Source organism: Anomalospiza imberbis, chromosome 15 (assembly GCF_031753505.1).
Source record: "Anomalospiza imberbis isolate Cuckoo-Finch-1a 21T00152 chromosome 15, ASM3175350v1, whole genome shotgun sequence".
NCBI classification, from domain to species: Eukaryota; Metazoa; Chordata; class Aves; order Passeriformes; family Viduidae; genus Anomalospiza; species Anomalospiza imberbis.
The window spans coordinates 11,074,690-11,086,467 of NC_089695.1; the positions used below are offsets into that span (position 1 = coordinate 11,074,690).

At 40.1% G+C, this 11,778-nt stretch overlaps 1 protein-coding gene across 1 annotated transcript; it reads right to left on the minus strand.

Moving 5' to 3' along the window:
- Window positions 1-725: 725 nt before the first annotated feature.
- On the minus strand, window positions 726-11,168 carry CLK4 (CDC like kinase 4). The gene is made up of 14 exons (XM_068205835.1): window positions 11,053-11,168; window positions 9,147-9,206; window positions 8,376-8,533; window positions 7,117-7,342; window positions 5,854-5,944; window positions 5,398-5,464; window positions 4,040-4,156; window positions 3,773-3,939; window positions 3,573-3,667; window positions 3,112-3,241; window positions 2,740-2,822; window positions 2,195-2,274; window positions 1,178-1,265; window positions 726-1,081 (listed from the first exon to the last, which is right to left on the minus strand). Exons 2-14 carry the CDS (start codon window positions 9,198-9,200, stop codon window positions 944-946), a joined length of 1,494 nt encoding a protein of 497 aa, XP_068061936.1. The 5' UTR covers window positions 9,201-9,206; window positions 11,053-11,168; the 3' UTR covers window positions 726-943.
- Between the last annotated feature and the right edge of the window lie 610 nt (window positions 11,169-11,778).

An 11,778-nucleotide genomic window follows, 5' to 3' on the forward strand; every position in this document is an offset into this window, starting at 1 on the left:
TGAGAACCTGGCCACCTCCATCCCACACACTCTCAATGCCAGCATTTCTCAGTTCCCAAGGCCACTTCATTTACCAGTAATTACAAATAAAGCTCCACAGAAACACACATTGAAGATTTCAGAATGATCTCACTACTGCAAGAGCTTATCCCATCCAGGCAGAGCCAAAGCTGTGGCTCTGGTACTTGCCAGTGTGAGGCCTTTGAAGGCCCTTCAATAAATATCCTTTCATTCCCCTTAACTCTGTCTAGCCCTTGTTCCAGCTGTTTAAGGCATCAAATACACCACAATTCTGTGGCATGCCATATTTCTCTGCATCAGTGCAGTCTTTCTAAAGATTTACCACAGAAATGTTCACCTTTCATGACTAGAAACAATATTGAAAATAGGAAATATTACTTTAGCTATGAATCCTTGAAACTGAAAGCATCAGACAAGTTTCCAAGACTTAATTAGCTGGCTGGGGAGCAATGCATGCTATGTACCAGAAAATCTGGGAAAAAGGTGACCCACAAAAGCCACCTACTTAGGATATACAGTTTCCAAGCACGTTTCAAAATGCCATCAAACTGTTACATAGAGCATTAACTAGGTGGGTCTTTTCTTCAAGACTAACAAAAGGAAGTTTTAGGGAATGCTTCTAGAACCCCTTCAGCTAGCCCAGACTCCTCACCTACAGTCAGAGGGTCCACTAGCATCATCTGTAAAAAGAGAGTGGAACAGGCTTTCAAAAATGAAAATTACTTTTATTTTCCACTTTGATACCCATAAGACTACAACTGCTCAACAAGGTAAACATAACAGTTATACAAAACATATGTAATTATTTACAGACTTAACTGTACAAAATAATTTAAAGCTTACAAAAGTTTCATGCAACCTCTGCCGACTGACTGACACAGTCTAGGAAATCTCCTTGAAGAAGCATAGAAGATCTTTGAATTTATTTATTTAATGGATCAAAAAAAGGATGCTGCAAGGCTTCATCAAGAGTAATTCTTTTGGCTGGGTCATATTCCAGCATTCTGCGAACAAGGTCAAACAGACTTTGATGATCTGTGTCTTGGCAATGCATGAATTCCTGAAAAAAAAAAAAAAAAAAAAAAAAGCAGGAGATATCTTAGAGAGAGCTTTTACAACTGCAGTCTAGCAGAGCAATAAAAATGCTCTCTCCTACCTTCAGAGGCTTACAGCGTCTCCTGACGTAGCGGCCTGCAGAGCTGTGCTCATCCCAGTCCAACTGGTCATGGTGGAAATAATGTTTTCTGCAGGACAAGGGAAATAACAGTAAGTTGGTGTCAGTGCACACAGCAAGCAGATGCTTTTCCAAGAAGTTTTAAAGCACCATTAAGTGTTCCTGCATGTATCTCTGCACTTGGGAGCTAACATTTCTTTTAGTGTGTATTTATTCACAGAGATCTGCTTCTTTTTTATTATTGCTGCCACAATAATTAGAATACAGTAGCTTTTTTTTTCAGTGGTACTTGAATCTATTGCAATTGCTGCTTTGCAAGCTTTTTCCTGTTTTTCAAAATGCACTATAATCAACTGGACAACTGTAACAAGCAATATACATTGCCCAACCCAGAACTATTTGAATTCTACTCTAACATAAATTACAGAATTCTCTACATGACCTAGGAAGAGGACAGCTTATGTAAGAAAGAAAACAGACCAGCAAATCCCTGGACCTCTAAATTCTGGACATAGAAGGGTCAGGGGAGAACCCTGTGCTGGCTACTTCTCCTTGCCATGGAAGTGAGAAACTCCTGCTGCATGGAGTTATCTTTGAGGAAGAGAGAAAGATCACTGAAGCACATGTCTGAGGGATATGGAGTGGCAGTACAAGAGGATGACAGCTGTATTAGCAAGCAAGGACCCTCTTCTTCCTCACAATAATTATTGTGATGACAACATGTTCTTTATTCTGAGAGTTAAAAGAAAAAATTATGTCTAATACTGTTCCAGTGACCATACCAAACTCAGCTTTAAAGACTTAGAAATATTCATATTTAAGTTACAGTTCAAGAGGCTGACAATTCATACTAAAATCAGCAAAGAGGACTACTGTCAACTACTTAAGGTTGCCTATGAATCTCTGATCTGCAGCAACTCATAGCTTACAATGGCAACTTTGCAATTTCTCTTGTAAGAGAAGATACTAGGCAACTTACCACTTCTACAATGAACATACCTGGATTTCTTGATCATGTGAGTGGGCAGAGGCCCCAGTATTCTTTCCATCATTGCCAGGTGTTCTTTACTATCATGAGTCTGTGTGGAAAAAGTAATGAAAGCACTTAGCACGTTTTCTCCTCTGAGCCACTTAGTAACAACAATCAAACTGCAATCAAGTTTTTGCCAGAGCACTGTCACGACATCTTTAAACTCTGCCACTTTCAATTATTAAAAACAGATTATGCAATGTAGATTATATAACACTTTCCACAGTGAGGATGACCCTTGAACAACAGTTCATAAACCAAGTATTGTATAAGCGTTTACTCTTAATTCCAGCAGTAACATGACAGTCTTCACTCAAAATGCCAGAAAAGATCATCTTAGATATTCTGAAGGAGATATCCAAGATGTAACATTTTCCTGTATGGATGCTGGTTTTCCAGTCTCATCTATATAATCCTTAAAAGCCCATGGGGTTCTGCCTTTTACGTAGTTACATGCATGTAAAAGATTAAAATCAGCAGTCTGTAAGAAACACATTTAAGCTTACATACACACCTGAAACACGGTAAATCCCAGGTAATACTCAATCAGAATACAACCAATACTCCACACATCACACGGCTGAGACCATCCCAATGCTGTAAAATAGGCAAAGTTTGTTTTACTTTTTAGTATAGTTTCAAAATGTGTAACCCACAAAGAACATGCCCATTTCCACACATTTACTGATGCCCAACTTACACCCCATGCCCTCCTCAAACTCTGTTTGTTCCTGGTTTTAGAGTATTTATTTTACTGTTTACTCTCAATAATTTTACCCCCACCACCTGAGAGATGACTGATTACCAGAACCATGAAAAACTACTGCAGTTTATGAAGTAAAGACATCTAAATGAACTTTCAGAAGGTTTAGGAGTCTTTACTGACCTAAAATCACCTCAGGAGCTCTGTAATGTCTTGTAGACACTAATGTGCTATGATGCTCATCATCAAAAGTCGCACTTCCAAAATCAACAACTTTGATGTCCGTGTTTTTTAAAGTGCGTTCATCTCGTTTCTGCAAGAAACCAAAATGCTGTTAATACTTTTAAAAAGCATGCTTAGGCAAAAGGCAGTATCGCATTATCTTCAAAGTACCAGCTAGGATAAAATGTGTAACAAACACTTCCTCCAAATACTTTAATTCCTGTGTAGCTCAATGCTCCAAGAAAGAAGAGCAGGTAACAAAGTGATTTAATCTTAATACCCAGAAGAGCTGAGTAAAGACCATTTGCAGTAACAAAAGCTCTTTTCCTCTTTTGTTAACCTTCAGTTGTTATCTCTTTTTAAGTTTCAATGAAGACAGAAATAGTGCAACTCAAGTTGGGAGAAACAAAGGACAAACTTACCATTTTGGCATTGTACTTCACTATGTAATCAGACTCCACAAACAAGATATTTTCAGGCTTTAAATCTGTGTGAGTTAGTTTGTTATGGTGTAGAACTACAAGGAAAAAGAGAAAAGTATTCCATAATTTACACATTAAATTCCTAAAGGAGAAACCAAAACACACTCATATATTTGAAAGTAGTATTGAAATTTACTTACAGTTTATAGACTGGCAAATTTGATAGGCCATGTTTCTAATGTCATTAATATGAAATGGCAGAAAGCTGTTTTCCTTAATGAAGTCATAAGTACTGAGCCCCAGTAGCTCAAAAACAATACAGACGTGGCCATGGTGATCAAACCACTCCAGCATCTGGACACAGCGGCTGAAAAGAGAAAATAAAAAAAAGAAAACAAATGAAAATCTATTGAATAAATCACGTTCCTCAAATCCTTGGTATGCTGACCACTCAATTTCATACTTACAAATTGCTGCTTGGATCCATGTTGTTCAAGTGTTCCAACACCTGTATTTCTGAACGGGCTGCCTCCCGGTATCGACCAACATTTTTCACTATTTTAACTGCTACATGCATTCCTCTCCTAGAAAAGAAAGTAAAGCACAGCAAACGGAATCAATTATTGTTAAATACCCACAACCCCAAAGCAGCTTGATTTTAATAAAAGAAACACAGGAAGATTAAAGGTCATGGAGCATTATGGAGTTGGATTAGGGGAATTTGATTTAAGCATGCTGCACTCAACCAGAACAGTTTTTATATAAAAAAGTAATCCTGATCTTTCCTTTCTCAAATACTTATAGTATATGATTTATTAATTACTTCAGTGTTATTATCTCATCTGAAATTGAATAAATATTGGGACTGTGCCAGCAGAATGATTAAAAAAATTAACCAAGTTCTCATTTGAACAAAAATACTACAAAAATTTGATAGGTTTTTTCTCTGCAACTTGCACAACTTGTACTGGCTCTTTTCCAGTGCTTATGGAATCAGGGGAATTGAGTAATTTCTGAAGTTTGGATTATGAGCAGGTTATACCAGTGAAAACCGCGCTGCACTGAATGCCTGCGTGCATTCAGACTGTAAGGCTGTTAACGTAAATGGAACACAGACACAGCTCCTTCTGTCCCATTTGCTCTTAAGACAATTTTTGTCTCTGTAGAGCTCTTTCAATTCTAACAACTTCAGAACACTCTCTGCCCTCACAACATGACCTCAAACTCCACAACAGACTTCACTTATGAAATGACAGAACGAACAAACCAAAGGCAGAGCAAAAAGTACTAAATCCATGTCATAGAATTGCTGATATAAAACATACAGTTAAAATAGTCTGAGTTCTAACAACTGTTAGAATAATACAGAATTAATGGAAATACAGTTTCTTCTTCACCAGACATGCCACCCACATGGAAGCAATAATTCCATTTAAAAAGTACTGGATACTAGGTTACTGTTGATTCAAAAAAACCTTTAAAGAATAATTTTATTATGAAAACCAAGGATAGCAATTTACAGCTCAACCAATTCCAAGCAACTGCTTCCAATTTCCAGAAACTGCTTCCACTAAGAACCAAAACTACTTTCTCAGTATACTGTACCACCTTTAAAAGTCTCCCAAACTAGTTCTGCACCCTGCAGTTGCTCTCAGTTACAGCAGCAGTACTTAATAGAAACAGAAGAATGAAACAAAACAGAGTTCTCAATCATTAAAAAGGGCATTTGGGCTGCAACTTTCTCTTAAAATATCCTCGAGCTTTAATTTCTGATCCAAGTATCTTTTATCACGAGATCCACTGATATAGATAACCCAACACTTACATATCGTGATCTATGCACTCCACTACTTTTCCAAAAGCTCCTTCTCCTAAAGTCGCAACAATTTCATCTAAAAAGAACAAAGATAAGTTAGAATTATACAACTACTTAAAGGAGAATGAACATATTAATGTAGATTTTAAAATGTGCCATTACAAAAGCATAATTACTTTAAATTTCAGCATCAGAATGCATTATTTTATTGGACAGGAGTCATGAAAACAGTTAGCCAAAAAACTATCTCTTGTTCTAATCTCAAGTTCATTTACTAATTGGAACTTTTTGAACACAGTATTTAAATTCTACAGAAAAGAAGATATGCAAAAAAACAAAAAAGCACAAAAAAAAACAGAACAAAAAGAGCAATGAGATTTCTTTAGCCCCCCTCCTCTGACATACTATTCTAAACAGATTTTTTTCTGAAAAGTTTTTTTAAAAGTGTTGAAAAATGTTCTATACATCTTGCTCTTAGAACGTCTCCACTTTCACAGATCAGGTGACCCTCCTCATCATCCTCTACACTCCTGGATCTTTTCCTTCGGTGACTCTTCTGGAAACGGCACCAAGATCGTCCAGCCAATCAATATATCAGAGTGAATTCAGGGCAGAATACGCAATTCATTCAGCGGGGAGATATTCAGGCATTCAGTTACACACCAGGCCACGAACAGTTGGCAGGAGCAATTTCAAATTCAGTCCCCAGAAATTCACAGGGCACAGTTTATGTTACAGAAGAAAAACATGGCAAGGAACAGATTTTCAGATAAATACTTAAAGTGATACAAGCAACAGAAAAAAAAACAACACAATTTTGTCTCTCAAACAGTGGCTTAATTGAAGACAGATTAAGACTGCAACACTGCTATTTCTAATTATTTGCTAGCAAATAGCAAAAACCAGTATTTATGTACATACCTAAGCTCTCAGTCAGGTGAAATGTTTCTATTCTTAAAACATCCACTCATATAAACAATTTTATTTCCCCATGTTTAGAGAGGGGAGGAAAAATTACTCTGAAGTCCTTAATTTGCATTATATGGTCTAATACACCTTGCTGTTCTACTGCAGAAAAGGGTATAAAGCACCTGGAACTGTAGATGCATCAGAGGGCATCATAACAATCATGAGAAATTCAGAGAGCACACCTTCAAAGAAGGCAAGCAGCAAACTTATCCCCTCTCATAAGATATTAGGTGCCATTAGCTGGGCACAGGGCTTATCAAAGCTTTCTGCAACTAGGTGTAAAACTGTTCACATCCCTTTACCAGACATGCACATTCATACTTTCAATTCATGTTAAAAAGGCATGTCATCTCAATTACTATTAGCAATAGGGTGGACAGCATCTCACAATCTACCTGAAAAAACAGAGTTCACTATGCTGCAAAGCTAAGTGACAACTGCACTTCAAAAGAGGACAGCTGTCTGTCTTCAATTTCAAGATAACATTTTTCAGCTCAATCCCAGTGATTTGGACTACCAACCACCTACATTCCCAGTGTACAACTAGCACTGATGATCCCACCCCCCACCCAGCAATGATCCAAGAATCTCAACTAACAACATATTCACATGCTCCACAAACAGACTCAAATAAATACAAATCCTTTTTTAATTATGTATTTCTTAAAGTACCGTGGATCAGGAATTGCAGCTCTAGCACTCATTTAAGAAGTCTATTACCACTAATTCATTAATAATAAAGTTAAAAATTACTCATACCGAATGCGATTGGTGACTGGAGCAATGATGTCTCTTATGCTTCCTTTTATGACTACTTTTCCTGCTCCGACCAGAGGATTTGCTATAGTGATGATGGTGACTCTTTTCATAGTCTCTGTGATAATGCCTGTGGTCATACACTTCACAGAAGTCATTTCTGTATTCCTCAACATATCTCCGGTCATGATGGTCTCTTTCATTTATGGCTCTATCGTCCAAATAATGACTGAAAATATATTTTAAGTGAATGTTCTCCACTTCAAAAACTTGAGGTTCCAACAAGATAAGTGACCTGAGCTGAGTTACACAGTATCTGTCTTTACAGCACAAATGTTTTTTAATTGACTCCCTCCCCAAAAATAGTGGAGCTTTTGATGTTACTTTATTAGGAATTTAACAACATTGTCAGTCTCAAATACACGGCAGCCATCTACATGAACAATGTATGATCTGACCACAGTTTGCATAGTAAGGAACTCAGACTTAAAAAGGAGAAACACTTTCTAAAATATACTGAGCAAATTCATTACAAGCTTAATTCACATGACAAACCATCTACAATACAGAGATCATCCCTTCTATGCTTTCAAAGCTCCAGGTGTTAAATAAAACCTAGAGACTGAGAGAAGTAGCATCGTTCTAAGTGCTCTGCAACCAGCATTAAAACCTCAGAGTATCTGGAACAAGGATCATTTGCACAGAAAACAGACCATTAAGAAAGCTGCTGAGGCACAGAGTTCCCTGACTGATGTACGCCTACTCCTTCCAGCATTTTAATAAGCATGGGTATGAGCTTTTGAAAGAATTCCATTGGATCTTTTCAAGGGAAAAAAAAAAAAAAAAAAACAAGACAAAACAGAAAAATACATCTTTCCAGTGAAAGCAGTGTGGGAGAAAACACAAATCACTTCCAAATTAGTAAGAAAAATTCATACTTACCACTGTATTATTAAACAAACCTTCTCCTCCTTTTGTTCACATTAAATTAAAAGGCATCCTTTTCACTTGAAATTTAATATTGATTGTATGCAATACCAATATTTAACTGACACAAACTAGTAACATTTACTTGCTTTTATTCAACAATTTCTATTTAATGGTTCAGGTGCTGTGTTAACAACTATCTATCAGGCTTGTCTTAAGTGAGCCAAACCATACGGAACTGACAACTCTGGGCACTCAAAAACTCCTACCCTGAAAACACATTTACTTTAAACATGGTAAGAAACATTTGCACTACTCAGTTCAGAGTCTTATACCTTTCTGAAATGCGACTGGGTTTATAGTGCTTGCTCTCTTGGCCACTGCTGTGGGACCTCTTTCTGCGCTTGCGGCTGCTACTGTGCTTCCTCTGATCCCAGCTCCTCCTGTCATCCCAATCAGGACAATGAGATTGCTTTGAATGCCTCATCTCCCACTGGAAAACACAGTAATAATAATAACAAATTAAAAAATCAACAAACACACATGTAGGTGCAAGTCAACAATGGTAGTTTGATCAAGTATGACAGAACTGAAGAGACCCATTTTTCCTCAGTTCCCTCCCCCCATTATTTCGGTTTGGCGAGCAGACACAGCTCCCTCATCCCAACACCAGTGCTGTTATGAAACACAAATCAAGATTAAATAGGCCAACTCATCTTCATTTAATAGCTTCAAACATGTCATTAAAGACTGTTTTAAATAAACTCTCAAGTGACTAAGCACAATAGTATCCTTAAAGAGCCTCCTATTGGAAGAACCTTCCTCTCCAAGCATCCTCTAACAAGAAAACCTGGATTTATGTCTTCCTACTGTATTTAAAAGTTACTACATGAAAATCAAGAATGCACAATCAGTCTAAAAACTTCTCTCACTAAACTATTTACAGAACACCAGGAAACAGTCACTTTTAGCAACAACCACTGTGAACTCTGATGGATTAACACAACTTTGGAGAGCCTGGAGCCAAGTCCCAACTTTTGCACCTATTAGCATGCAGGACTGTGGGTGTTCTACAGTTCAGTTGATTCGACAAAGACAAAACCCACCAGCTTCTCTTGCTGGATGTTAGGTGCAGGAATTCTTTGTTCAAACAGGTACATGCACAACTGTAAAAAGAAAAAAAAAAAAGGGCAAAGTAAAACACAGCAGTAGAATTAAAGAATGCAACAAAACCAACTGTTATTTGTTTACTTATCTGCAGCAGGAGGTTTTTGAAAATAAGCATAATCTTCTATATCTATTCCGGTATATTCCAAAGAATGAATTTATACAAGGTAATAAAAAGTTTCTGCAGTAAGCAGTGACAGTGAGAACAGTAGTTTAAAGACAATGACAGCAAAAGACTAGAAAAATCATGACTGTAAATCATGTGTAAATTGTGCAAATCCGTGTAAATTTACAGAGAACAATGCCTCTATACAAAGAGAAGGCATTAAGTTGGAAACCCCTAGAACATGCAAATGGCAGGCCTATTCTGAAAAAAAAGGGTTTTTTGATACTTTCAGAAGATCCGTGAGAGGCTGGTAATTAAAAAAAAAAGGACAGACATTTGCAACAATGTTTTTAAAATCAAAAATATATTTACAAACTGCAAAATAAGTGCCTTGTACAAATTTTGGGTGAGGCATGATTCACAAAAATCTCACTCGTGAGATTCTAATAAAAACCAAAAATACTAGCGTAGCAAACGACAAACAAAACCACCTGAAAAATTAAAACCAATTTGGTGTTTCATTCACGTGCTTTAATTTCCTCTCTTCTTACACATCTCCAAAGCCGTTTTCCTCTATTTTCCCCTTACATAACTCAGGTTCTGAAGCACACTCGAGTTTTGGTTACTCTTGAGGTGCTGAGCTCCACATACACTGGAACTGGAAATTCTACTTATGCTTGCTTGGGATTTTTTTTCCTTTCCCTACTTGGCAGAAAGCTCCGTAATGAACAACTAGCTAAATAAAATCACCATTAAACGGTCCTGAAGAGCAGGGCTTGGGGGCAAGAAGGATGGATATTTGACAAAGAAAACAGGAGAAAATGCTTTGTTGAAGATTAACTGCTGCTTAAGTACAATCAAATGCACATAGCATTAGTGAAATTAAGATAAAAATTACAAATTCTGTCCCTAAAGGAGCCAAGTAAATTTAAATGAGGAGAAAATGTCCAGAATCGGTCTGAGTCCATATTACGCTAGAAGCTACCTTAAATTTTTTTAACTACGGTGCTCTATCTGATTTTATGCGCCGAAAAACTTCACTTATGTAATACTGACAGCTGCCACGAACATATGCATTCCTGTAGCATGTGGAACTAATCCATATCACAGGCAGTTTTCACTCCCACATTTTGCCATAAGGTTCCTCAGGCAGGAGCCATTCCCCCCTTGAACAGACCCATACACATAAGGGCCACGAAAGCCGCGCCGTAAGCTGCCTACACAGCAATTTCTAAATGCCTCTCCTCAAAATCTTGGCAGGCGGAGGAGGTCAAAGGCTTATTCCTTTGGGATGGCCAAAGTCCGACACCACAGATCGTGGAGGGGACACCCGCCACCCCAAGCCAGGGGCACCGAGCCCGTTTCCAAGCCACGTTCCCCCGGGAGGCCTCTGGGGCCGGCGGGGGAGGAAGGGCCGGTCCCCGCGGCCACCTGGGCGGGCGCCAGGCTCGGCCAGGCCGGGTGAGCCCAGCTCCGCCCGCCCCAGCCCTCCGCACCTCCGCAGAGACCCCGACAGAGCTCCTGTACCGAGAATCCTCCTCCCTCCCCCCTCAACACCTCCTGAAGCAGCGCCTGATGCGCCCCGCGCCGCGGAGACAACACAACCAGCTCTCCCACCCCACCCCCCACCCCTCCTCCCCTCCGTTTCCCCGCTGCTTCGTCTCCCCTGGAAACGGAAAGGAGAGAGAAAAAAAGCAAAGGTGAAAGGAGAATGAGGAAGGGCCGCCCCCACCACTTACAAGTGGAATAGAAAGGAGCGAGCTCCGTGTCCGCCCTGCGCGCACAGACAAAATGGCGGCTGAGAGCGCAGAGAAGCTGCTTCCTCCTTCTCCCTCGTTCTCGCGGCGTCTGTGCGCTGTGACGTCAGACGCACAGCGTAGACGCCGGCAGGGCGGGAGCCCCCAGGAGAGGCCCCGCCCCTGGGGCGGTGTCGCCGCCATGGCGGCCGCTGTGAGGGGAGCGGTGTTCGTGCTGTCCTGTGCCACCCCACCCCACCGCACATCACATCACATGCGGGGCATCCACTTTACCCAAATATTCACGGCTTTGTCAGCCAGCTTCATGGAGGAGTTCAAGCATGGAGGGCGAGCTCAGAGGCAGCCCCAGATCTGCGGGCCTGCTCTCCTCTGTTGCCTCATCAAACGCGTGTAGTAGTGCAGAAATCACCAATTAGTCCCAACCCCCAATTAATCCCTTCTAATGAACTCGCCCAACGCAGCATCTAAGCGGTTTGGTGATTCCACAGTTAGGCCTGGCTTGAGGCTCGCAGTTCCTGTGCAAAAACGGTAAAAACCCAATAAAATATTTTATCTGCTGGAGCCTGCAGCTCGGAGGTTCTCCACGCGCAGTTGCAGGCATTGCTGGGCAGCTCCTGCCCCCCGGAGCGCGTGTGGGACGGCGGAGCTCCGGCCCGGCCCGGCCCGGCCCGGCCCGGCTCACTGCGGGGCTGGTGCTGGGCTGCGCCG

Coding starts and splice junctions, on each gene's coding strand:
- CLK4 (XM_068205835.1), bottom strand. CDS start 9,200: ATGTACCTGTTTGAACAAAGAATTCCTGCACCTAACATCCAGCAAGAG. Junction 3,242..3,572: donor TGAAGTACAATGCCAAAATG/GTAAGTTTGTCC, acceptor GGTTTCTTGCAG/AAACGAGATGAACGCACTTT. Junction 1,082..1,177: donor GACGCTGTAAGCCTCTGAAG/GTAGGAGAGAGC, acceptor TTTTTTTTTCAG/GAATTCATGCATTGCCAAGA.